At 43.4% G+C, this 27057-nt stretch overlaps 1 protein-coding gene across 1 annotated transcript in view; it reads left to right on the top strand.

Moving 5' to 3' along the window:
- Nucleotides 1-27057, top strand: part of LOC128491172 (organic cation/carnitine transporter 2-like) — an 84537-nt gene that overhangs the window by 16695 nt on the left and 40785 nt on the right. The window contains exons 3-4 of the mRNA XM_053463396.1: nt 943-1097; nt 23374-23545. Coding sequence (XP_053319371.1) covers nt 943-1097; nt 23374-23545 — 327 coding nt within the window. The remainder of the gene's footprint in view (nt 1-942; nt 1098-23373; nt 23546-27057) is intronic.

Below are 27057 nucleotides of genomic sequence, written 5' to 3'. Positions count from 1 at the left end.
ATCCAGTTTATTCTTAAAGGGACACTTTAAACTGTCCTTTAAATACCTCTTACTTTCTTAGTACCTTCATAGGTAAGGCGTACCATTTTTTCAGTCTTTTTTAATACAAATAATTATTAGTTATACATATTTTCCTAAATTTAGAACAGTTCTGATATTATAGCTAGACTATAGTATTTAATAACTAAAAAGGAAGATTGCAATGTTCTCTGCTAACATATTATATATCTTAATCATAGATAATGGACTCTCAAAAGAACAAATATTTACAATGCTACTCAACCAATCAAAATAAAGAGAACTAAAATGGCTGGATTATTAACACCTGAGCACCTCACCAACACTTAAATGAAAACAGATGATCCAAACATAAAAGCAATGCATAAACATGCCAGACAGATACATAAGTAGATGTCTGGCATATATAGGCAATAACAAAATCATCAGTATGAGGAGATTCCAGTATATCAAAAGGTAGAAATATACAAAAAAGTAGAATATAAATAGATAATACAAATCAATAAATATATAATTCATTTAATAAAAATATATAAATCACCTTGTATGAATTCATACAATAATAAATGGCAATAATAAATCCAATAAAAAATAATAATAAATGCCCTTGATTCATATAAATCAAAAAAGAATATATATGGTAATCTCTTTTTGCGAGTCCATTATCTATGAGTAAGCCAATTGGGGTGAAATATGTAAGATAAGGATTCTTTGTTTTGGTCTTGTGGCCGGAGTGCGCCACAGATATCTACTCACAAGGTCGCTAATTTGTTCTTGTATCAGACCATACAGATTTTTAGAGGTCGTTTTAATTTTTGCATTTATTTAGATTCATATGATAGCCTTCAGAACTGGCTTACTCGCTATTTAGGACCATCTACATTGACACTAATGTGTTTCTCCTCCGTTTTTTTGCCATTAAAGGTTCGGCAGGAAAAAAATTCTTTTTGCCACTATGGCTGTACAGACTGGCTTCAGCATAGTTCAAGTTTTCTCTGTGAACTGGGAGATGTTTACTGGTTTATTCCTAATTGTTGGCATGGGACAAATTTCCAATTATGTGGCTGCTTTCATACTTGGTAAGAGCACAATACTTTAAACAGTACTAGATATTTTTTTCTGATGCTGAGTTTGATTTGTTGAATACACCTGTGGATGGAAGAGCTTTTTCTACTGCAACTTCTCCTATTACACAAACAAAGCATCCTGTCTGCACACTTTCCTTATGTCTCTTCTTTTGGTGTGTCAATAGCTTCTGTATGACTAGAGTTCCATGTGAATGGATTGCTAACAAGACCGGCTTCTTTTTATGAATACATTCAGAGTTCAAAACAACCCGAGAAGGGAGACAACTATAATAAGGATGCCATTCCATATGGATGTTTTTATTATTGTCTTTTATTTATCTAGCGCCAACAGTTTATGCAGCGCTTAATACAATACATATATTCTTGAGGGAATGGGGTGAGGACAAACATAAGGCACAGCGAAAGGGTGAGGGGTAGTGTGGTGGTTGTGTCAGTGACAAGGAAGTTCTAGCAGCTAAGATGGTATGCCTCTCTGAAGAAGTGAGTTTTGAGATGTTTCTTGAATGTTGGGAAGGAGGGTGAATGCTGAAGGTTCGGTGGAAGTAGATTCCAGAGATATGTGGCAGCCCGAGTGAAATCTTGTAGACGGGAAGAGGTGATAAATGAGGAGGAGAGCCTTAGCCCATGGGAAGAACGTAAGGATTGAGTAGGAGAGTATTTGCTTATGAGGGCAGAAATGTATGGAGGAGCAGTGTTATGGAGGTCCTTAGATGTTAGTATCAGGATTTTAAATTTAATTCTAAAGGTAATTGGGAGCCAGTGGAGGGTTTCACAGAGTGGGGAATCGGAAGAGGAGCGGCATGCAAGGAAGATAAGCCTAGCAGCAGCATTTAGGACAGACTGTAGAGAAGCAACCAGAAGAGTGTTGCAGTAGTCAAGACGGGGAATAAGTGAATGAATCAGAGTTTTTGTGGAGTCTTAGGTGAGGAATGGGCGGACGCGAGAGATGTTTTTTAGGTGTAAGCGGCAGGATCTGGCGAGGGACTGAATGTGAGGGATGACGGAAAGGTTTGAGTCAAGTATGACACCTAGGGATCAGTAAAGGTTATAAAGGCAATTGTACACAATCCGTTCAAGCAACTTGAAGTAAAAGGAAGCAGAGAGATAGGGCGGTAGTTAGTCAGACAAACGGGATCTGAGGAAGGATTTTTTAGGGGATGATGGAGCGCTATCACTTTCAATTTATAATAATAATAAGTGCATATAAGTATAAATTATCAAAGTTACTTATAACATGTTACTTTAATGATAAAGATACACAATAATATAGTTAAATCACTAACTTCATGCTAAAATGAAGATTACATCTGTTACTTTTGTATAATAATTTTTTATGGAAAAGAAAAAATGTCGGTACGCTAAGCTAGTCTCGGGCTCAAATAATACTAGGGCTGCAACTAACGATTATTTTAATAATCGATTAGTTGGCCGATTATTTTTTCGATTAATCGGATAAAAAAAAAGAATGTAAATTTTTCATTTATTTAAAATAATTTACTAAACAAATGATGTTAAATACAAACAGCAGAATAAAAAAACTTTGATAATACATTTCTTGTCTTTATTTCCCAACCAGCCCCCCAATATATGCACATTTGAGCCCAGGCTTGCTACGCTGCTTCCCAGACATGCCATGCTGCCCCCCCACATATGCCACGCTGCCTACCACAGCACTCCACGCTGCCTCCCACATCTGCCACTCCACGCTGCCTCCCACATCTGCCACGCCACGCTGCCTCCCACATCTGCCACTCCACTCTACCCCCCACATGCCACTGTGCCTGATACGCCTTATACCCCCTGAAACACCACTCCATCCTCCCCAGACATGCCACCCTGCCCTCCCCACATATGCCATGCCATGCTGCCTCCCACATCTGCCACTCCACAATGCCTCCCACATATGCCACTCCACAATGCCTCCCACATATGCCACTCCACGCTGCCTCCCACATCTGCCACTCCACGCTGCCTCCCACATCTGCCACTGTGCCTGATACGCCTTATATCCCCTGATACCCCACTCCATCCTCCCCAGACATGCCACCCTGCCTCCCAGACATGCCACTTCTCTACCCCCAGACATGCCACTCTACCCCCAGATATGCCTTATACACCCTGATACACCACTCCGTCCTCCCCAGACATGCCACACTGCCCTCCCCACATATGCCTTATATACTGTATATGCCTTATACCCCCAGATATGTCACTTCACTGCCCCCAGGATTTAGATTCCCCTAAATTAACCCTAAACTCCCCATTAACCATAACTGCCCCTAAATTAACCCTTAACGCCCCCTTAACCACAGCATCCCCTAAATTAACCCTAAAGACCCCATCAACCACAGCATCCCCTAAATTAACCCTAAACACACCATTAACCACAACTGCCTCAAATTAACCCCAAACACCCCATTAACCACAGCTGCTCCTAAATTAACCCTAACTTTCAGTAGCCCAAATATATATATATATATATATATATATATATATATATATATATATATATATATATATATATAATATATATATGACACTTTATGTGAATGTGGTGTCTGTAGAATGTGGTGTCCGTTTTTTAAGGATCTGCAAATCAACCATCGAAGTTAAGTGCTCCGTCCACGTAGTCCGTACTATGTCGCCAATGTGCATGACGCGTTTTGCCCAATCGGGCTTCCTCAGATGCATGTTGGCACCTCCTCTCCATCGTCTTTATATACTCAGCTACATTAAGCCTGTCAGGTGAAATTCCGCGATCGTGGCATTTTAGGGTTAATTCCCGTTTTGTACGGGGCTCTGCTGCTGGTGGTCTCCTGTAGGACTGATCAAAGAGACTCCTCCCCTGCAATCTCCGGTCTACGGGAGATTGTGTCCCAGCTGCCAGAGACAGCTTCAGGGACAGGGAGACGGGGTTCTTCAGTCTCCACATGAGTGTGGAGACCAGCCCCCACCCCCAGGGTGCTGCCAGGTCAAATGCTGGGCTGGGCTGATGATGATCAGATCACTCCTGGCCAATAGGAGCGATCGGATCATTATGGCAGCCCGTGGATGACCCTGCCCTACAAAGAGAGAGGGGTCATCTAGGGTAATTATGAAAAAACACAAATTATTAATACATTTTTTTTTTTTTAAATACATAATTATTACCTGATCACTTGTCGGTGACATTTTAAGTCGCTGATTATTGATCGGTCTCCCTGATTGATGTCAGCGGCCTAAACCTGTCACTTACAAGTAATCTGATAAAAAAAAAAAATATATTTTTTTAAAAATTGAAAAAGTTTAAAAATTGAAACGCGCATATTCCAATTTTGCCCTCATAGCTTCCTCAAAAAATGCATGAACCATGCATGTGAGGCCTTGTTGGAACTTGGGGATGTTGGTGAACAAAATGTGGTGTTTTCTTCCGCTGTTGCACTTATGGTGTGCAAGACATAAATTGCAGCATTTAAATGTATGCGTTAAAAAAACGCAATAAAATAATTTCACTGTGAAGTTTGGCAGACATCAGTGAAGAAATGGCTGGCTGAAAACTGTCAAAACTACCCTAGTTGAACACCTTGACTCGTCTACTGTTCATAAAGATATACTTTTATGGGGTAATGTACAGTGGGGGGCTTCCAAAATCTCCCAAATGGGATATGGACCCAGTAAACCAATTTCTGAAAATTACAAATTTGAAAACTAAAATGTTCCAGTTTATTAAAGAAAAAGGCACCTTAACCCCTTAAGGACAATAGGGGTTTTTACTCGTAGTATATTGCGGGACAATGGCTCTTTTAACGTTTTTCAGTGTTATTGTTTAGCTGTGATTTTCTTCTTTCTCATTTCATGCTCCCACACATATTATATATTGTTTTTTCCAGGACAAACAGGGCTTTCTTTAGATACCATTCATTTTATCATATCATCTAATTTACTATAAAAAAAATTAGGGCTGCAACTAACGATTATTTTAATAATCGATTAATCGGCCGATTATTTTTTCGATTAATCGATTAATCGGATAAAAAAAAACAATATGCAAATTTTTCGTTTATTTAAAAGAATTTAATGAACTGGATGTTAAAAAACAACTTAAAATTTACATTAACATTCTTATTTTGTTATGATGTAATAAAAAACAATATTTTCAAAGTACAAGAACCCAAACACAATATTTATGAAACAAAATAACCCCAAACATTCTGAAAAGAGGTGGACTATTACTGTTCAAGAAACTTTGCCCCAGCACTTTGCACTTTGCACCCAGCACTTTGCACCCAGCACTTTGCACCCAGCCCTGGCACTTTGCACCCAGCACTTTGCACCCAGCACTTTGCCCCAGCCCTGGCACTTTGCATCCAGCACTTTGCACCCAGCATTCAGCACTTTGCACCAGCACTTTGCACTTTGCACCCAGCCCTGGCACTTTGCACCCAGCACTGGCACTTTGCACCCAGCACTTTGCACTGTGCCCCTGCACCCAGTCTCTAACTCTGCCCTGCACCCAGCCCTGCCCCCACATTCTGCCCTGCCCCCACACTCACACTCTGCCCTGCACCCACTCTGCCCTGCACCCACACTCACACCCTGCCCTGCATCCCCACCCCCACTCTGCCCTGCACCCAGTCTCCCACTCTGCTCTGCACCCACACTCACACCCTGCATCCCCACCCCCACTCTGCCCTGCACCCAGTCTCCTGCCCTGCACCCCCCACCCCCACTCTGCCCTGCACCCCCACCCCCACTCTGCCCTGCACCCACACCCCCACTCTGCCCTGCACCCACACCCCCACTCTGCCCTGCACCCACACTCACGAACCGCTCTGTGCGAATGGAGCCACTCGCACAGAGCGGTTCGCTCTGTGCGAATGGAGCCACTCGCACAGAGCGAACCGCTCTGTGCGAATGGAGCCACTCGCACAGAGCGAACCGCTCTGTGCGAATGGAGCCACTCGCACAGAGCGAACCGCTCTGTGCGAATGGAGCCACTCGCACAGAGCGAACCGCTCTGTGCGAATGGAGCCACTCGCACAGAGCGAACCGCTCTGTGCGAATGGAGCCACTCGCACAGAGCGAACCGCTCTGTGCGAATGGAGCCACTCGCACAGAGCGAACCGCTCTGTGCGAATGGAGCCACTCGCACAGAGCGAACCGCTCTGTGCGAATGGAGCCACTCGCACAGAGCGAACCGCTCTGTGCGAGTGGAGCCACTCGCACAGAGCGAACCGCTCTGTGCGAGTGGAGCCACTCGCACAGAGCGAACCGCTCTGTGCGAGTGGCTCCATTCGCACAGAGCGATTCGCTCTGTGCGAGTGGCTCTGTGCGATCCGTGCACATAGACATGAAGAATACTTACCTCCGGAACGCGTCACATCCGTCACGTAGCTAAAAGAAGGCGGAGACTGCAGAGCGTGTAGCAGAAGCGGGGAACGCTCGCGGAGGTAAGTAAAAGGAGCCGAGTGCTCCAACAACGAATTGATCACTCGATTAATCGATAACGGAAATCGTTATCGATGATTTCCGTTATCGATTATTATCGATTTTATCGATTCGTTGTTTCAGCTCTAAAAAAAATGATAAAATATGGGGATTTTTTGTTAAAAAATTACTTTTTCTCACTTTTTAAACAGAAAACTTTTACTCATCTGCAAAAACTAATGAAAAAACCTGCTAAATAGATTCTACTGTTTGTCCTGAGTTTAGAAATACCCAATGTTTTTATGTTTTTTTGCTTTTTACTTCACGTTATTGGGCAATAAGTACAGGTAGCGTTCAAAACCTTTTTTTCCAAATCTGGTAATTCTTCACCCATGTGCCATTTCGGGTATCTTTGAAGCCAGCCAATGCAATTTACCCCATCAAGTCATATATTTTTAAAAACTAGACACCCCAAGGTATCTGAAATGCTGGTATTTTAACCCTTTCCATGCACTAATTTTACCACCACCCTTTGTGAAACTTTATGGTAGTACATTTTTTTTGTATTTTTTTTCACATATGTTGTACTTCAGGTATAAATTTATCGCTCCTGGTATATGTCCGTGTCAAACAACACCCCAATATGTGTTCAGTAACATCTCCTGAGCGCAGTGATAGCCCACATGCATGGGTTTGTTGGGTTATTTGGGAGGTAAAATGCCGCCTTTGTGAGGTGTGTATTTTTTTGCCATTTAGACATCTGCCCCATGTCCCATATTTGGGACATCTTTGAACCCGGCCAATTCAATTTACCCCATCAACTCATATATTTTTTAATACTAGACACCCTATGGGCATTTGTAATGCCAATATTTTAACTCTTTCCATGCTGTAATTTTTGTAAAGATAAAGAATTTTAGGACTTGCTTATTAAAAACTATGTTTTTTTTTTTTTTTTTTTGGATGACAGTGGGGATTTTTACATGTTAACATATTTTTTTTTTTTTATTACTTGTTACTCTCATTAGTGAGCTGGGCTCCATTGACCTTGCATGGTTGGATGCAGTACCTACATTCAACCTGCAGGAGGAGCTCGAGAGTGCTCAAGAGGGTCTGGATAGACCCTCTGTGAATTCAGATCTATTGTTAATGCCATCCTGTGAATGACGGCAACGTCATTCACAGGATGGCACTTGTGGTTGCTCCTCGGAGCAATCACAAGGCGATCGGGGTAGGGGGGTAGTGTTGCTGACATGCCTCGATACTGAGGCATGTCAGCAACACAGTTTATGCTTAGGAAGCGATTCTGATCGCTTCCTAAGCAGTTTTAGCCAGGCGCCGCCGCGATCTTTGATGATCGTTGCGGCGGCGGCCATTTTTCTTCTGGGGAGGGCTGCCAAAGGCCCTTCTGGGGAGGGCTGCTTGTGAGGCTTCCGTGGATGCTGCAAAGCCGCCTATCGCGGCGAAAAGTTGAGAGAAACCGGAAAGGAGGTACTGTATATTCCGGCATATAAGACGACTGGGCGTATAAGATGACCCCCAACATTTCCAGTTAAAATATAGAGTTTGGGCTATACTCGCCGTATAAGACTACCCCTCTACCCAGCAAACAACAACCAGGTTGGTTGTTATACAGACATATACATACATACACTGCCCTCACTACACATCCCAGCCTTTACACACACACACACACACATATATATATATATATATATATATATATATATATATATATATATATATATATATATATATATATATATATATACACACACACAGATACCTACACTGCTCTTACACACACACCTGACCATACACATACACTGACCATCTCACACCAACATACATATACTGCACTCACACCCCTTTCTCCCCATCTCTTACCTTTCTCATCTTATATCTTCTTTCTTCCATCCAGTTGAGGGAGCGTGAGGTCTGTCATTTCAGAGCTCTGCTTTACTGCTCCCTCATCACTACGCGCCAGCAATTGATGCCGAGCGCCGGGACATGACATCATCCCCGCGCTCGGCATCAATAGCCGGCGTGTAGTGATTAGGGAGCACGGAAGCCGAGGTCTGAAGTGCCAGACCTCGAGCTCCCTAATGTTGGGCTAGTTAGAGGGAGGTCGTGATCTCCCCAACCAGCCCTGCTGATCAGGGCTAGTTGGGGAGATCACGATCTTGCACCTACCTCGGCGTGGCCCTGAAGACCGGCCCAGGGGAGGCGGCTTCTCCACTCGCTCCTCCCCTAAAGATTCGTGTCTGTGTGGGAATCTCTGGCTCGGTAAGTACCCGGTACTCGGATAGTACCCGGCGTATAAGACGACCCCCGACTTTTGAGAAGATTTCCTGGGGTTAAAAAGTCGTCTTATACGCCGGAATATACGGTAATTTTATTATAAGGACGGTCAAATTGAATTGAAGTGTTTATATACCCACTTCGATTCAATGGGATTAAATCATGATTTTGACCCATTTCACTTTTTAGATTAGTCATTTTATATAAAACATTATTTTTAATATATATATATATATATATATATATATATATATATATATACCGTATTTGCATGATTATAAGACAAGGTTTTTTTTCAGTGCAAATGCTCTGAAAAATACCCCTCGTCTTATAATTGGGGTCGTCTTATAATCAGACCTCAAATAGGTCTGACTATGAGACGATCCTCCTCCCCCCCCCCCGCCCCACTTACCGGTACTTCTGAGTCCCCGGTGTGTAGCTGGGGCAGTGTGTAGATGTCTACGTGATTTGCGTAGACAACTTCCGCTGCAGCAGGAAGGAGGTGTGGCTAGCAGTGGGGGTTGTCTGCGTTCATTGCGCAGACCTTCCCCGGCTGTCGGGGAAGGTCCGCGCAATGGACGCAGACAACCCCCCGCCTATAGCCACGCCTCCTTCCGGCTGCAGCGTAAGTGCGTGGGATCTACACGCTGCCCCGGCTACATGACAGGGAAGTCAGAAGCACCGGTAAGTTTGGGGGGGGGCGGGGGAGTGTTAAATGGGGGGCATAAGGCATTTCTGGAGTGCAGAGTGCTCTGTGAAATGCCTTTTAACCCCCTTAATGCCACTCTGCCTCCAGAAATGCCTTTTTAACCCTTTATACGCATCTCTGCCTCCTGAATGCCTTAAACCTCCCTATATGCCACTCTTCCCCATAATATGCCTTTTAACCCTCTAAATGCCAGAGTGGCATATAGGGGTATAAGGCATTTCTGGAGGCAGAGTGGCACATAGGGGGTCAAAAGGCATATCATGGGGCACAGTGGCATATAAGGTTAAAAGGCATATCATGGGGCACAGTGGCATTTAGAGGGTTAAAAGGCATATCATGGGGCACAGTGGCATATAGGGGGTATAAGGCATTTCTGGGGCAGATGTGCATAACGGGGGGGCAGGTTGGAAAATAGAAGGAAATAAAACCAAAATATTTTTCTCAATCATAGCTTTTATTTAAAAAAAAAATAGTTTAGATGAATTAACATTTACTGGTAAAACTTTTTTCCTATAGGGTCTTCTTATATTCAGGCTTTTTCTTTTTTTCCTAAATTAATATTCCGATTTGGGGGGTCGTCTTATAATATAGCAAATACGGTATGTGTGTGTATATATGTGTGTGTATATATGTATATATGTATATAGAGCTGAAACAACGAATCGATAAAATCGATAATAATCGATAACGGAAATCATCGATAACGATTTCCGTTATCGATTAATCGAGTGATCAATTCGTTGTTGGAGCACTCGGCTCCTTTTACTTACCTCCGCGAGCGTTCCCCGCTTCTGCTACACGCTCTGCAGTCTCCGCCTTCTTTTAGCTACGTGACGGATGTGACGCGTTCCGGAGGTAAGTATTCTTCATGTCTATGTGCACGGATCGCACAGAGCCACTCGCACAGAGCGAATCGCTCTGTGCGAATGGAGCCACTCGCACAGAGCGGTTCGCTCTGTGCGAGTGGCTCCACTCGCACAGAGCGGTTCGCTCTGTGCGAGTGGCTCCACTCGCACAGAGCGGTTCGCTCTGTGCGAGTGGCTCCATTCGCACAGAGCGGTTCGCTCTGTGCGAGTGGCTCCATTCGCACAGAGCGGTTCGCTCTGTGCGAGTGGCTCCATTCGCACAGAGCGGTTCGCTCTGTGCGAGTGGCTCCATTCGCACAGAGCGGTTCGCTCTGTGCGAGTGGCTCCATTCGCACAGAGCGGTTCGCTCTGTGCGAGTGGCTCCATTCGCACAGAGCGGTTCGCTCTGTGCGAGTGGCTCCATTCGCACAGAGCGGTTCGCTCTGTGCGAGTGGCTCCATTCGCACAGAGCGGTTCGCTCTGTGCGAGTGGCTCCATTCGCACAGAGCGAACCGCTCTGTGCGAGTGGCTCCATTCGCACAGAGCGGTTCGTGAGTGTGGGTGCAGGGCAGAGTGGGGGTGTGGGTGCAGGGCAGAGTGGGGGTGTGGGTGCAGGGCAGAGTGGGGGTGGGGGTGCAGGGCAGAGTGGGGGTGGGGGGTGCAGGGCAGGAGACTGGGTGCAGGGCAGAGTGGGGGTGGGGATGCAGGGTGTGAGTGTGGGTGCAGAGCAGAGTGGGAGACTGGGTGCAGGGCAGAGTGGGGGTGGGGATGCAGGGCAGGGTGTGAGTGTGGGTGCAGGGCAGAGTGGGTGCAGGGCAGAGTGTGAGTGTGGGGGCAGGGCAGAATGTGGGGGCAGGGCTGGGTGCAGGGCAGAGTTAGAGACTGGGTGCAGGGGCACAGTGCAAAGTGCTGGGTGCAAAGTGCCAGTGCTGGGTGCAAAGTGCCAGGGCTGGGTGCAAAGTGCAAAGTGCTGGTGCAAAGTGCTGAATGCTGGGTGCAAAGTGCTGGATGCAAAGTGCCAGGGCTGGGGCAAAGTGCTGGGTGCAAAGTGCTGGGTGCAAAGTGCCAGGGCTGGGTGCAAAGTGCTGGGTGCAAAGTGCTGGGTGCAAAGTGCAAAGTGCTGGGGCAAAGTTTCTTGAACAGTAATAGTCCACCTCTTTTCAGAATGTTTGGGGTTATTTTGTTTCATAAATATTGTGTTTGGGTTCTTGTACTTTGAAAATATTGTTTTTTATTACATCATAACAAAATAAGAATGTTAATGTAAATTTTAAGTTGTTTTTTAACATCCAGTTCATTAAATTCTTTTAAATAAACGAAAAATTTGCATATTGTTTTTTTTTATCCGATTAATCGATTAATCGAAAAAATAATCGGCCGATTAATCGATTATTAAAATAATCGTTAGTTGCAGCCCTATATGTATATATATAAATTAGCTTAATAGTATACAATTTAAAATGAATGTTTCCAAATGTGCATATACCGTATTGGCTCGGATATAGGCCGCCCCCGTATATAGGCCGCACCCTAAAAGTTTGGTGCTTTTTTTAAAGAAAAAGTTTTTTTTCTTTAAAAAAGCACCAAAAAAAACATGCTGCCACTGTCCTCCCCCCCGAGATATGCTGCCACTGTCCTCCCTCCCCGAGATATGCTACCACTGTCCTCCCCCCCGAGATATGCTGCCACTGTCCTCCCTCCCCGAGATACGCTGCCACTGTCCTCCCTCCCCGCGATACGCTGCCGCTGTCCTCCCTCCCCGAGATCCGCTGCCCTCCCTCCCCGAGATCCGCTGCCCTCCCTCCCCGCGATACGCTGCCCTCCCTCCCCGCGATACGCTGCCCTCCCTCCCCGCGATACGCTGCCCTCCCTCCCCGCGATACGCTGCCCTCCCTCCCCGCGATACGCTGTCCTCCCTCCCCGCGATACGCTGCCGCTGTCTTCCCTCCCCGCGATACGCTGCCGCTGTCCTCCTCTGCCCCCCCTCCTCGACTTACCGGAGCAGACTCCCGGGTGTCTTCAGGGCCGGCGAGGGACATCTACGCAATACGCGTATGCAACTTCCGGTACCGTTACCGGAAGTTGCATTTGCGTATTGCGTAAATGTCTCCCGCCGGCCCCGCAAGACACCCGGGAGTCTGCTCAAGTAAGTCGGGGGTGGGCAGAGGTAAAACGCTTAGATAACCTCCCGTGCCGGCACCCCCCCCCCCCCCGTGGGAAGTGCTGGCAGGGGAGGCTGTCTGAGCGTATCGGGGAGAAGGATGCAGGTCCCCTGCACCGCTGCGGGGGATCTGTATCTTAACCCCGCTGCCTGCCCGGCGCCCGGGACTGCATGTCCCGGGCGTCGGGCGCTAGACCCCGAATATAGGCCGCACCCCCACTTTAAAAACTTAAAGTGGGGGAAAAAAGTGCGGCCTATATTCGAGCCAATACGGTATTATAACCTGGAATGTAAAAGAGAGAAACAGTATCAGGATAATATATATATATGTATATATTATCCTGATACTGTTTCTCTCTTTTACATTCCAGGTTATAATATATGCACATTTGGAAACATTCATTTTAAATTGTATACTATTAAGCTAATTTATTATTAATATATCTTTTTTAGTTATATTAAAGCAAAAATAATATTTATATTTATATTTGTGTATCCACAATCATTAAATTTAAATACATATTTGTTCCTATTTACATTTATAAATGTTTTTATGTATTTATGTACCATTGTGTGAGAAATAATGTGTTTTATATAGGTGTGTCTGGTAGGTGTTTTTAGCTCATAATATGATACAAATAGTTTTTTTTAATAAAAATTTCTGTTGGTAAGTCCGTCTTTATCATGGACATTTTTTTGAAATATGAACACTTCTTATGGATATCTCAATATGAGTGTTTTTTGCGAATTAACTCTTTATAAAAAATCTCAAATGGTTAACATCGGACTCAAATCAAGAAATGACAGTTGCACTTTAAGGAATTTCACCTGACAGGCTTAATGTAGCTGAGTATATAAAGACGATGGAGAGGAGGTGCCAACATGCATCTGAGGAAGCCTGATTGTGCGAAACGCGTCATGCACATTGGCGACACGGAAGTAGTACAGTCTACATGGACAGAGCACTGAACTTCGATTGTTGATCCGCAGATCCTTAAACGGACACCACATTGGATTCTACATTGTCCTCACAAAAAACGCCTTATAGTTTGAGCAAACTGGGTTGCTCAACTCATTGTGTCTATTGTATAGGGAGAATAAACACCTTCCTTGTATATACAGAATCACACTTGCATTTTTTTTATATATATATATATATTTTATATGTGAACCTGCTGAGGGTCCTATAGAAGATACCATTTGTTATTTGAATTTAAGTATGTTTTTTTTTTTTACCCAGGACTTTATTCACTATGGGTGTAAGGAGAGATATATTTAAATTGTTAGAATTAGGGCTGCAACAACGATTAGATAATCGATTATGAATTATTTTTATCTATTTATAAAATGAGTGTTTTTAGAGCAAATGCTCTGAAAAACTCCCCTCCTTCTATAATCCGACCTCAAATAGAGATCGGAATATAACACTGGAATCCAGATCCCTGCAAAGCTGCGGGAGACCTGGATCCTCTCTGCCACCCGGTGAGTGTCTGTGCCAAAACGCGCTGACATCCTCTGCTTCTCCCCTCCACTTCCGCTGGGGCTTCTATTACTGGACCCGGCGTCACGTGACCTTCCAGTGCGGCTTCCATCGTGGAAGCCCCAACGGAAGTGGAGGGGAGAAGCGGCTGTCTGCGTGCATCGCACAGACCCCTACCGGCTGCCAGAGAGGATCCAGGTCCCCTGCAGCTGTATATAACAGCAATCACACTCCTATCATTCCCAGGTTCTAGCATGTACTGGCTGCCTGGGCATGATAAGTGTGATTACAGGCTTCCTATGCAATGCCACCCCCCCACACACACACACTTACACATCCATGCTATCACACACACACACACACTCATTCATATACTCATTCCAACAGAAATTCATTCCCTTAATCACGCATACTTGCTCATACAGCCTCCCCCACCCCCTTACATGAACTGCAAATCTCTCACTTGCAGACTTCTTCAGGGGCCCTGCTGCTTCCCTCTGTACGGACAACTTATCTTGCCCCGCCCCCAGGGAAAGAAGGAACTGAGCAGGGTCATGTGGCGTGCATTCACGTGACTCCGCTGGGTTCCTGCTTTTCCTGGCAGGTACAAGAGACACTGCTTGCACGCTGCACGAGCAATGCGCATGTAACCAGCCTGGCCCCCCCTAGGTTAATCCTGGCCCCCCTGTTGGCCCCCTGCCGAATTTGGAATAAAGTCGCAATGCGACTTTAAATCCTGTCCATTTTTTTTAATTATTTTTTATTTTTTGTTTAATGCCATTTTCCGCCACGAGGCCTCTACCTCCGTTGCGGTGCCGGCATTTCATGCTGAGCGCCGAAATATGACATCATATTTCGGCGCTCAGCAGTGAAGCAGCGGGCACCACAGCAGAGAAGGAAGACAGAAGCCTTGTGTTCCTGTCGCTGTACCTAAAGGTGAGAGAACTACAAAGGGGGAGGGTAGATAGTGAGTAGGGAAAGGGGAGGAAGAGGGGTTAGAAAGTGATAAGGGAGGGAGATGGGGTAGAAAGTAATAAGTGAAGGAGGGAGGGTAGATATTGAGGAAGAGGGTAGTAGGGAAAGGGGAGGGAGAGGGTAGAAAGTGATAAGGGAGGGAGAGGGGTAGATGGTGAGAAGGGAGGGTAGATAGTGAGGAAGAGGGTAGTAGGAATATTTAAATAAGTAAAGAGTGTGAATTAATGTGTGGATGCATTGTGTGAATGAGGGAGAGTATGAGTTAATGTGGATGAATTGTCTGAATGAGGGAGAGCATGAGTTAATGTGTGGATGAATTGTCTGAATGAGGGAGAGCATGAGTTAATGTGTGGATAAATTGTCTGAATGAAAGTGTGAGTTAGTGAGTGACTGTAAAATTGTTTGTATACATAACTAGCAGGATGTTTGTGTATATGGAACAAAGATGGCACAGGCCGGGCTGTTTGGGGACAAAGTTGACTTGTGCTGTGCTATATGGGAAAAAGATGGCAAATCTTATGTGTGTTATCTGGGTGCTGGTCAGGTTCTATGTGGGCAGTGTGGATGCCAGGGCTGGCTTTGGGGTGTGCAACCTGTGATCTATGCCTGTAATTTAGGGGGTTTTAAATATACCTTTAATCAGGCCCGGACTGACTGGGCCTATGCAGCCATCCTTAATGCAGGGCAAAAGGGGCACCTGCCCTTTAAGCCGGCAGGAACTGCGACCAGGCCCGCCACTCTACCAGCGGGCCCGCTACTTACCTGGCAGACGCGCGTGAGCAGCGTCTCTTCTACCGCCAGGGGGGGACGCAGGAATCCAACGGAGTCATGTGACGTACGTCACGTGACCCTACTGCGCGTCTGCTTCCCCTGTGCAGATCCACAGAAGTCTGCGAGCGGCGCGTACATCATCAGTTCGGGTAAGGGGGTGAGGGAGGCTGTATGGAGTATGTGAGATTGAATGAAAGAGTGAATTAATGAGTATCTGTAAAGGAGTGAGTGAATGAATGTTTGTGAATGAGTATATGTAAATGAGTACCTGAATGAGGGAATTCATGAGTATCTAAGGGAATTGATGAGTATCAATGTATGAATGAATATCTAAATGAGTGAATGATTATCTGTGAATTAGTGAATAAATATTTGTGAACAAATGAATGAATGTGTGTGTGATAGTATGGATGTGTAAGGGGGGGCAAAGATGCCACAGGCAGGCTGTTTTGGTGGCAAAGATGCCACAGGCAGCCTGTTTTGGGGGCAAAAATGCCACAGGCAGGCTGAGTGAAACCTGGTGTGTGTGTGTCTGGGTGTCAGTGTGGCAGAGCCTGTCCTAGTGTGTGTGTTTGGGTGTCGGTGTGGCAGAGCCTGTCCTGGGGTGTGTGTTTGGGTGTTGGTGTGGCAGAGCCTGTCCTGGTGTGTGTACGAACACAGAAAAGAACCCCAGCACTCCAATCAGCTTCCAATCCTTAGGTTACTTTATTCAAAGAAAGCAAAACAAAGAAGCAACGTTTCGGTCAAACGTTTGGCCGAAACGTTGCTAGTTTTTGTTATGCTTTCTGTTTTTGTTTTGCCTTTTTTTCCTGCTAGCACCCAGCTTCCTGGGAGTTGAGTGCTGAACCATTTCTTCTTTTTTAACTGTCCTGGTGTGTGTGTGTTTGGATGTCGGTGTGGCAGAGCCTGTCCTGGTGTGTGTGTGTTTGGATGTCGGTGTGACAGATGTCCTGGTGTGTGTGTCTGTGTGGAAAAGCCTGTCCTGGTGTGTGTGTTTGGTTATCTGTTTACTTAATTTACAGTCGGAACTATTTCATTTTTACTTATCCTGAGATAAAATGCCCTCCTGAATTTGTAGTGACTTCAGGGGACAAAACATTCAAGGCCCTGAAATCATTTAGTGGAAAAGATAAGGTATTGTGTTATTTACTCTATAATATTTATTTCAGGATTAGTCGCACTAAATTGTGGCTTCAGGCTTCCCATGTTGAATGACCAAGTATTATGTATATGTATGTACATATGTTTTTTCATAAAAATGGGCTGCTCAGTCTGAAATGCCCGGGCCTATTTTTTGTCCCAGTCCGGGCCTGCCTTTAATGCTGTGTTTTTATGTGAATTCCAATTGATCTATAGCTGCAACGCTGGGTTTTTGTGTTATTCTGTAGATCTATATCTATATATTTCCATACATTGTTTATGTATACCTGCAAATACAGTGTTTGTATGTCTTATTCAGCTGATCTATACCTGCAATGCTACGTTTCATATATTATTATTGTATACCCGCAAATACAGGATTTGTATGTCTGATTCTGTTTATTTGATATATACTTTCAGTGCTGAGATAACAAGTGAATTTCAGTTGATCTATACATGCAAAGCTTGGTTTGTGTGTTAATGTGTTGATCTTTACCTGCTATCGGCAGCAGGGAATAATATTAAAATATATCGGCAACAGGGGCTAATATTAATATATATTGGCAGCAGGGGCATCAATACACAAGGGGCAAAACACTAAGGGGGGTATAAACGACAATGCAGTGTGAAAAATCCATCCTGATGTAGACGTCTGTGACGAAGATTGTGTCCTGCTGTTTGTGTGTTTTTGGTTATCGGTGTAGCAGAGCCTGTCCTGGGGTGTGTGTGTGTGTATAGGTGTTGGTGTGTCAGAGCCTGTCCTGGTGTGTGTGTGTTTGCATGTGGGTGTGGGAGAGCCTGTCCTGGTGTGTGTGTGTTTGCATGTGGGTGTGGGAGAGCCTGTCCTGGTGTGTGTGTGTTTGCATGTGGGTGTGGGAGAGCCTGTCCTGATGTGTGTGGTTGTCAGTGTGGCAAAGCCTGGCCAGGTGTGTGTGTCTGGGTGTCGGTGTGACAGAGCCTGTGTTGGTGTGTGTGTTTGATCATCTGTTTCCTGGCACTTAACTTACAGTAGAAATTATTTAATTTATATTTATCCAGAGATAAAATGCCCTCCTTAAGTTGTAGTGACTTCAGGAGACAAAACGTTCAAGGCCCTGAAATCATTTAGTGGAAAAGTTATTTATTGTGTTATCACAATTGTGGCTTCAGGCTTCCCATGTTGAATGATCAAGTATTATTTTAGTCCAATAATAAAAATATAATTCCATAGCACATTACTTTTGGCTATATATATATAGTTTTTTCATTGGTATGATTTAATGGTGGAAATTATGAATGCCCCCCCCCCCAGTTTGACTGTGGTATCTTGTGTGCCCCCTATATATTGTTTCTAGAGTCGCCACTGAGTATACATTTTTATTATAAATTTAAAGTGATAGCACTCTATTTCTATTTTTCTACTCTGTAGCTTAGAGGTGTTTTGAAGGGATTGACACCTTAAATGTTGAGCAGCTTGTAAATAATTTGTGAGATATTACTATAGCGCCTGAAAACACGCAGTGGGGATGTTTTTTCTTTGGCAGGGACTGGAAAACTGGTGAGGATTTAAGGAATGATGGTGCTAAATACAGGGAAATTCTTGATGTAAACCTGTTTAACCCCTTAAGGACCGGGCTATTTTTTTCTTTTTGTACCCTGTGGGACCGAGGCTATTTTAACACTTTTGCGGTGCTTGTGTTCAGCTGTAATTTTCTCCTCACCCATTTAGTGTACCCACACATGTTATATATTGTTTTATTCAGGACAAGATGGGCTTTCTTCCGATACCAGATTTTTTAATCGTATCTTACTTACTATAAAAAGAAAAAATAATAAAACATGGTGAAAATTTGAAAAAAACCCCCACCTTTTATGACTTTTCTTTGAAAAATCGTTTACTCACCTACAAAAGGAAGTAAAAAAAAAACTAGCTAAATAGATTCTACTATTTGTCCTGAGTTTAGAAATACCCAATGTTTTTTTCCATATCTGGTCATTCTGCCTCCATCTCCTCTTTGGAACGTTTTTGAAGCCGGTTAACTCAATCCCAATCAAACCATATATTTTTGAAAAATAGACACCCCAGGGTATTTCAAATGCTGGTATTTTAACCCTTTCCATGCACTAATTATACAACCACACTTTGTCAAACTTTGTAATAGTATTTTTTTTTCACATGAATTGTAATTTAGTTATAAATATAAAGGTCCTGGTATATGTCACTGTCAAACAACACCCCAATATGTGTTCGGCAACATCTCCTGAGTATGGTGATACCCCACATGTATAGGTTTGTCAGATTGTTTGGCTGGTAAAAGGCTACTTTTGGGACATGCGTAATTTAGGTGGTCATTTGGTCATTCTGCCTATATCTCCTCTTTAGAACATCTTTGAAGCCGGCTACTTCAATTTACCCCATCAAACCATATATTTTTGGAAAACTAGACACCACAAAGTATTTCAAATACTGGTATTTTAACCCTTTTATGCATGACATTCTACCACCTGCCTTTGCAGGAATTAATTCATAGCTCCTGGTATATGTGTCACTATCAAACACCCCAATGTGTGTTCAGCAACATCTCCCGAGTGCAGTGATACCCCACATGCATGGGTTTGTCGTGTTGTTTGAGATTTAAAATGCCACATTTGGGAAGTGTGCTTTTTTTTCTCCGTTTTGGTCAGTCTGTACCTATGTCCAATCTTTAAGCCTGGCCACTCCAATTTACCCCATCAAATCATTTTTTATTAAATTAGACACCCCTTGGGTATTTGAAGTGCTTTTATTTTAACTCTTTCTATGTTGAGATTTTTGAGAGATTTTAGCACTTGCTTAAAATAAACTTTTTTTATTATTTATTTATTTTTTTACACATTTTGCTTGTACTGGGTGGTTCCTGTGGTGACATCACTGCATAATTATTTTTAAATGTTAGCACATTTTTTTCGCATTTTTTCCATAATGTTTTTAAATATTTTTTTTTATATTTTACTAATCAAATTGTGATTAGAAAGCTGGGCTCCATTGACTTGCATGATTGAATGCAGTACCTGTATTCAACCTGCAAGTGAAGCCAGAGTTCTCTAGAGGGTCTGGAGACCATCTAGCAAACTTTTTCAACTTGATTGTTTTTTTTACAGGGCGGCCGCCATCTTGCGAATGGCGAAGATCACTTGCAGTGATGGCTGTGACCGCTCTCCGGAGCGGTCACAGCCGTCCTGGGGTAAGTGTTTGGTGTCGCTGAATGCCTCCTGATCGAGGCATTCCAGTGACACCATTGAAGTTTAGGAGGTGAACTCTTAAAACGGGCGCCTGCCGCCATATAATTTATGGCGGATGTTGACGCCCGGGGGAGGGGCCAGGCATGACCCCTGATGCCGATCTCGGCGTTACTGAATGCCTCGACATCGAGGCATTACAGCAACGCCGTTTAAGCGAAGAAAGTGATCGTTGATCACTTTCTAAGCTTATTTCATTTAATGACGGTTCAGGACCGTCAAAGGTCTGTAAGTGACCGTTTTTGCATGGCGGTCCTGAACCGGCAAAGGTCGTTACAGGGTTAAGTCTCCCAGAAATTTGATACTGGGACCAGGGATGCACCATTTGTATTGCCCGACGCCTGAGTCATGTAGTTCCGGGCAGGTGGGTTTTTTTTCCCCACTGCAGGGAACCTGGATCCTCCTCTCTCATAGCTGGTGGACGTCTGCATGATGTGCGCAAACATCTTCCACTGCTTCCCAACACTTCTGCCAGGGCTTGCACCGGCGTGACATGACCTTCCGGTGCTCCGTCATAGAAGCCCTGGCTGAAGTGTCAGCATCAGAGGTTGTCTATGCGCTTCGCTTAGGCGTCTGCTCGCTGCTTCTTGGTAAGTCTGGGGGGGGCATAAGGCATATAGGGGGGGAATAAGGCATATCTATGTACAGCAGAGTGTCATATCTGGGGGGTTTAAGGCCTTTCTGGGGATATAATCTGGGGGGCAGAGTGGCAAGCCTGGGCTGGCGTGTACATAACTGGGGGGTAAGTTGCCAAATGAAAGGAAATAAAAACAAGAAATGCATTTTTCTCAATCATAGTTTTAATTGATTATGAAAAATAGTTTACATGTGAATTAATATTTACTAGTAAAACTTTTTAGGTATTAAAACCTAGTTTGAGAAATAGTTTGGGTTCTTGTACCTTTAAAATAGTTTTATTATGTCATAGTGAAATAGGAAGGTGATTAGAGAAATTCCATTGTGATAGAGATAAATGTTGTGTGCATAATGAGTACAATGACACGTTAATGTACATTTTAATTGTACATTTTTTATTCTGCTGTTTGTTTTTAACACCCAGTTTGTTCATTAAATTATTTAAAATAAAATAAAATCAGTTTTTTTTTATCAGATTAATCAAAAAAAGATTATGAGAATAATCGTTAGTTGCGGCCCTACGAATATCCTCCAATTAGTGGCAGATCGCCCCCGAAGCCTCTTCACCCACACTGTGTTTTAGCTGTGCCGGATATGATGTCATTTCATAGCTGGCGCTATGTCCAAGCCTCACGCAGCCCTGTTTGTGTCTAGCTGGGTGCTCCAGTGCTTCGAGAGGGAAGTAGTCCAAGGAGCAGGTCTTGCACATTTTCATTGATATGAGGAGAAACTCATGAGGTGATGTCTCCAGGATGATGGGCTCTGTATGAGGAGTACTGTTATGCTGGCTGACATGGTATAATCAATATAACTGTAGTATAACATTATTTTGCTGTTGTTAATAATTTTTTTTCTTTTAAATACATATGCCTGGTGCATGGGGGATAATGTTTTCAAAACAAATTATCACATCACACGCAGGCATATGCGTATTAACAGCTTTGATAATTTTTTGTACAAGGACAAACCACCCAATCTACCATATTAGTCCTTAAGTCCCAAATAGATTTTTTTTTTACATTTCCACACCCCCGTGGGACGGAGGTTCACCTTCCAGCAGGGCAATGACCCTAAGCATACTGCTAAATCAACACTCAAGCTGCTTAAGGGGAAACATTGAAATGTCTTAGAATGGCCTAGTCAAAGCCTAGACCTCAATTCATTTGAGAATCTGTGGGATGATTTAAAGATTGCTGGATTGCAGAACCCCTCCAACTTGAAGGAGCTGGAGCAGTTTTGCCTTCAAGACTTGGCAAAACAAAACAGTGGCTAGATGTGCCAAGCTTATGGAGACGTACCCCAAGAGACTTGCAGCTGTAATTGCTGTAAAATGTGGCTCTACAAAGTACCGTATTTGCTCGATTATAAGACAACCCCCCAAAATCTGAATATTAATTTATGAAAAAAAGAAAAAGCCTGAATATAAGACGACCCTATAGGAAAAAAGTTTTACCAGTAAATGTTAATTCATGTAAACTGTGAACAATTGTTTGTTAATAAAAGCTATGATTTGAGAAAAATATTTTATTTCCTTTTTTTTTTCCTTCAACCTGCTCCCCCAGTTATGCACATCTGCCCCCTGGCTTGCCACTCTGCCCCAGAAATGCCTTATACCCCCGATATGCCTTTTAGCCCTCTAAATGCCACTGTGTCCCATGATATGCCTTTTGACCCCCTATGTGCCACTCTGCCTCCAGAATTGCCTTATACCCCTAAATGCCACTCTGACATTTAGTGGGTTAAAAGGCATATTATGGGGCAGAGTGGTATATAGGGAGGTATAAGGCATTTCAGGAGGCAGAGTGGCGTATAGAGGGTTAAAAGGCATTTCACAGAGCACTCTGCCTCCAGAAATGCCTTATGCCCCCCATTTAACACTCCCTCCCCCTCCCTCCTCCAAACTTACCGGAGCTTCTGACTCCCCGGTGCGTAGTCCGGGCAGCGTGTAGAGCTCTACGTGAATCGCGTAGACAACTTCCGCTGTAGACGGGGAACTCTGATCTCTGACAGCCGGGGAAGGTCTGCGCGATGTACACAGACAATCCCCGCCGCCAACCGCACCTCCTCCCGGCTGCAGCGGAAGTTGTGTACGCGTGGAACACAGGCGTCTACACTGTATTCCTCTTATGTATTTTGTTATTTTAATCCACCAAAAAAGATTTTTTTTTAGGGGTATTAGGAACATTTTAACTTAATCATTTTGATTCCTATCTGTGCCAAACAATGCAGAGTATTTGATTTTTATTTAACAAACAGTATTTCAGTAGATTTCTTTCCCAGGTACATGCAAGTGCGGAGACTCATCATGATCTGTATTTAGCAACACGCTTCCCTGAGTAGAGCAATACCCCACAAGCATGGGTATGGCATATTTTTGGATGTTGTGGGTCCAATTTGGAACATGTGTATTACAGCCTTTAACCGTGACAGATTTGAGAGTGTAGTAAAAAGAAAAAACCTTGCCCTCATTTAAACAAACATTAATGTCTTCTGGCTTCCAGCATAAATGCATTTTAATATTAGCTGTATAACAAAAGCATATGTTTAATAGTCGTAGTGTAATGTGTATTGTTTCTTTTGCACAGGTGCAGAAATACTAGGAAAGTCTGTTCGCATTATATTCTCCACATTAGGTGTCTGCATATTCTATGCTATTGGCTACATGCTGCTGCCTTTGTTTGCCTACTTCATAAGAGAATGGCGGATGCTACTTCTGGCTCTAACTGTCCCAGGGATTTTCTGCATTCCTCTTTGGTGGTGAGTTTCATTGCACATGGAAAATTAATTGGCCCTAAAATTCATTGTGTTTACATTATAAATATTTATCCTACCAGAATATTTTGCAGTTTGATATTTTAATAACCTGTGAAAGGAGACAAATGTTTGAAATAAAATTATCTGTCAAGATTCCCTTCCCCGATGTAGCGAATTTTCTTTCCTTTTTTTTTTTTTAAATCTATATATTTTTTCAGTTTTTGTATTCACATTGTTTTTAAATGCAGTTGTGGACAAAATACAATGTTGTTCAACTGAACCCCTTACCATTACACAAATAAAATCAGTAGATCAGAATCACATAAAATGTTGCAGCAAAGCCTTTCCTTGCAACACCTCTGATCACACCTGTAATTTTTTTTTAAGTCTCTCTGGCCATTTGAAGTATTGGAATGTGTGTTGAACTGTAATTTTAAATCTGGTAGTGGTAGGAACCTTTTGCATGTGCTCTTGAACGCGGGGCCAAGGCAGGTGAAGCATATAAAATTTAAAAAAAAATTGCATTTCCCATAACCCCTTCAATTCCAGGGGTTTTTGGTACCTCAAGTCCCAGAGCAATTTTGCCATTTTTGCGCTATGTCAGTTCAGCGATTATTCTCTTTTCCTGTGAATAGTTTACCCATGTAAACTATATATTGTTTTTTTTCAAGGGGAGATAGAGCTTTCTTTTGATCCCATAGTTGGATGATTAGCTGAAAATTTAGAATGAGAAATTTAGTAAAAACTAGCGAAAATTTGAAAAAACACCTAATTCTTTCCCGGCGTATAGTGGCAGTACCGTTGGGTTTGCTCTTTCCCCGGGACAAACACTGAAAATAGATCGAAGGGTTAAGCTCCACCCCCCCTCTTACCATATAACCGCCCGTACCGGCATGGCTAGTCAGTTCTTTTTTGTCCCGCAGGGACGAACACACGGGGCTTCGGCTCCTCTGGATTTAAGTTTTTTTCGGTCTGCACACGGGTTGTGCCGGCCAAGAGGGGGTCCTGCAGTCGGTTCGCTCCCCGGGTGGGAGCTCGGCTGCGGTGCAGCAACACCGCGTTACAGACGGGTTCTGTAGCGGTGATTTAAGCAGCCAGGGGGGGAGCATGCGCAGTACGGTGGAACGCACGCCCGGGTATAGACCCTATTATGACTGATCTCCTCTTGGGTTCAGTAAGACTATCTACATCAAGAATTTATCTGAGAACATGGAGGAAATTTCTGGAATGGTGTCAGTCTCTAGATCTGCAGTATTCTCCTCCATCCATTCCGGTCATTTTACGCTTTTTACATGTGGGGTTTACAGCGGGCCTCAAGGTGTCTACACTTAAAGGGCAGGTATCTGCTCTCAGTCATTTCCTGCTTCTTGATCTGGCGTCAGACCGTTTAATTCGGAGATTTTTTAAGGCCATCACAATTAAGAGACCTCCGGTTAGATCATTTTTCCCCCATGGGATCTTACTGTGGTACTAAAAGCTCTGTGCTTATCTCCGTTTGAGCCTCTTCAAGAGGTGTCGGTAAAATTCCACTCCCTTAAGACAGCATTTTTAGTAGCTATCACGTCAGCACGGCGGATTGGGGAACTCCAGGCTCTCTCAGCCTCTAAAGATTTTCTCATTTTCCATCAAGACAAAGTGGTGATGTATCCTAGACCATCATTCCTGCCTAAAGTGTTATCTCAGGATAATATTAACCAACCTATAATCCTGCCAACTTTTTATCCAGATCCTGCGACACCAGAAGAAAGTAACTGGCACTCGTTGGATGTTAAGAGAGCTCTTACCATATATTTGGAACGTACCTCTTCTTTTCGTTCATCTGACCATCTGTTTCTTCAGTTCCATGGAAGGTTTTCAGGACAGGCGGTGTCGAAATCTACGCTGTCCAGATGGCTCACAGATACCATCCGCCTTTCATATGATTCCTGTGGGGCCACGATTCCTCCTCAGATTACAGCTCATTCCACGAGATCCATCTCTGTTTCCTGGGCTTCCAAGTCTTCAGTCTCTCCGGAGGACATTTGTAAAGCAGCAACATGGTCCTCATGGAATACTTTCATTAAACATTACAGACTGGACATTTCCTCTGCTGCGGCAGCTGAGTTTGGACGTCAGGTCCTTCATGCAGTCAAGGTCTAACTCCCTCCCTTTTTTTCAGGGAATCTTGCTACATCCCAACGGTACTGCCACTATACGCCGGGAAAAACAGTAATTTTACTTACCGTAAATTCTCTTTTCCCAAGTATAGTGGCAGTACGGATTTCCCTCCCAAATTTCGTTAATAAAGATAATTGTTTTTTTTTCATCCTTTTGGTCCTCTTGTTATTTAACTGACTAGCCATGCCGGTACGGGCGGTTATATGGTAAGAGGGGGGGTGGAGCTTAACCCTTCGATCTATTTTCAGTGTTTGTCCCGGGGAAAGCGCAAACCCAACGGTACTGCCACTATACTTGGGAAAAGAGAATTTACGGTAAGTAAAATTACTGTTTTTTAAAAAAGTGATGGAAAATCCCCTCCAACATTATCAATTCAGGTGCCCTGATTTCAGAAATATCCAATTTATATAGATTTTCCATACTTTCCCAGCACCAGGGAACATACTATAAGGTGTACATTTTTTGTAGAATTTTTATGCTTATGGCTTAACGAGTTTGGGGGTTGTGAACGGGGGCAGGTGGGTTATACTGGGTAGATGTTATGCTAGGCCAATGGGATGTAAGGTTTTTTAATTTTTTTTATATTTTAGTTTTTTGTATTAAATATATTTTTTTAAAACGGTTAGAGGTCCTCTTAGGGACCTCCTTGAACATGTTATTAATGCCTGTGATGTCACAATGACATCACTAAGCTCACTTTATTGTTTGTTTGTTTTTAATTATTATTTATTGTATTTTAATGATTTTTGGGTTTTTTTCTGTTTCAGCATGGGAGGAGGGTGAGAAACATGGTTTAACGAGTTTGGGGGTTTGCAAAGAGGCTTCGGTGGTGATCTGCCACTAATTGGAGGATATTATTCTCATAATCTTTTTTTGATTAATCTGATAAAAAAACTGATTTTTTTTTATTTTAAATAATTTAATGAACAAACTGGGTGTTACAAACAAACAGCAGAATAAAAAATGTACAATTAAAATGTACATTGTGTCATTGTACTCATTATGCACAATGGAATTTCAAGAACCCAAACACTATTTCTCAAACTAGGTTTTAATACCTAAAGTTTTACTAGTAAATATTAATTCACATGTAAACTATTTTTCATAATCAATTAAAACTATGATTGAGAAAAATGCATTTCTTGTTTTTATTTCCTTTCATTTGGCAACTTACCCCCCAGTTATGTACACGCCAGCCCAGGCTTGCCCCCCATTATATCCCAGATAGGCCTTACACCCCCCAGATATGCCACTCTGATGTACATAGATATGCCTTATACCCCCCCATATGCCTTATGCTCCCCCAGACTTACCAAGACGTGCCCCCGTGCTTTCTGTGCTGTGTTTCAGTTGTCTGC

The sequence above is a fragment of the Spea bombifrons genome, chromosome 4 (genome assembly GCF_027358695.1).
Source record: "Spea bombifrons isolate aSpeBom1 chromosome 4, aSpeBom1.2.pri, whole genome shotgun sequence".
In the NCBI taxonomy this organism is placed as follows: Eukaryota; Metazoa; Chordata; class Amphibia; order Anura; family Pelobatidae; genus Spea; species Spea bombifrons.
This window is presented reverse-complemented; position numbering and strand designations above follow the sequence as displayed.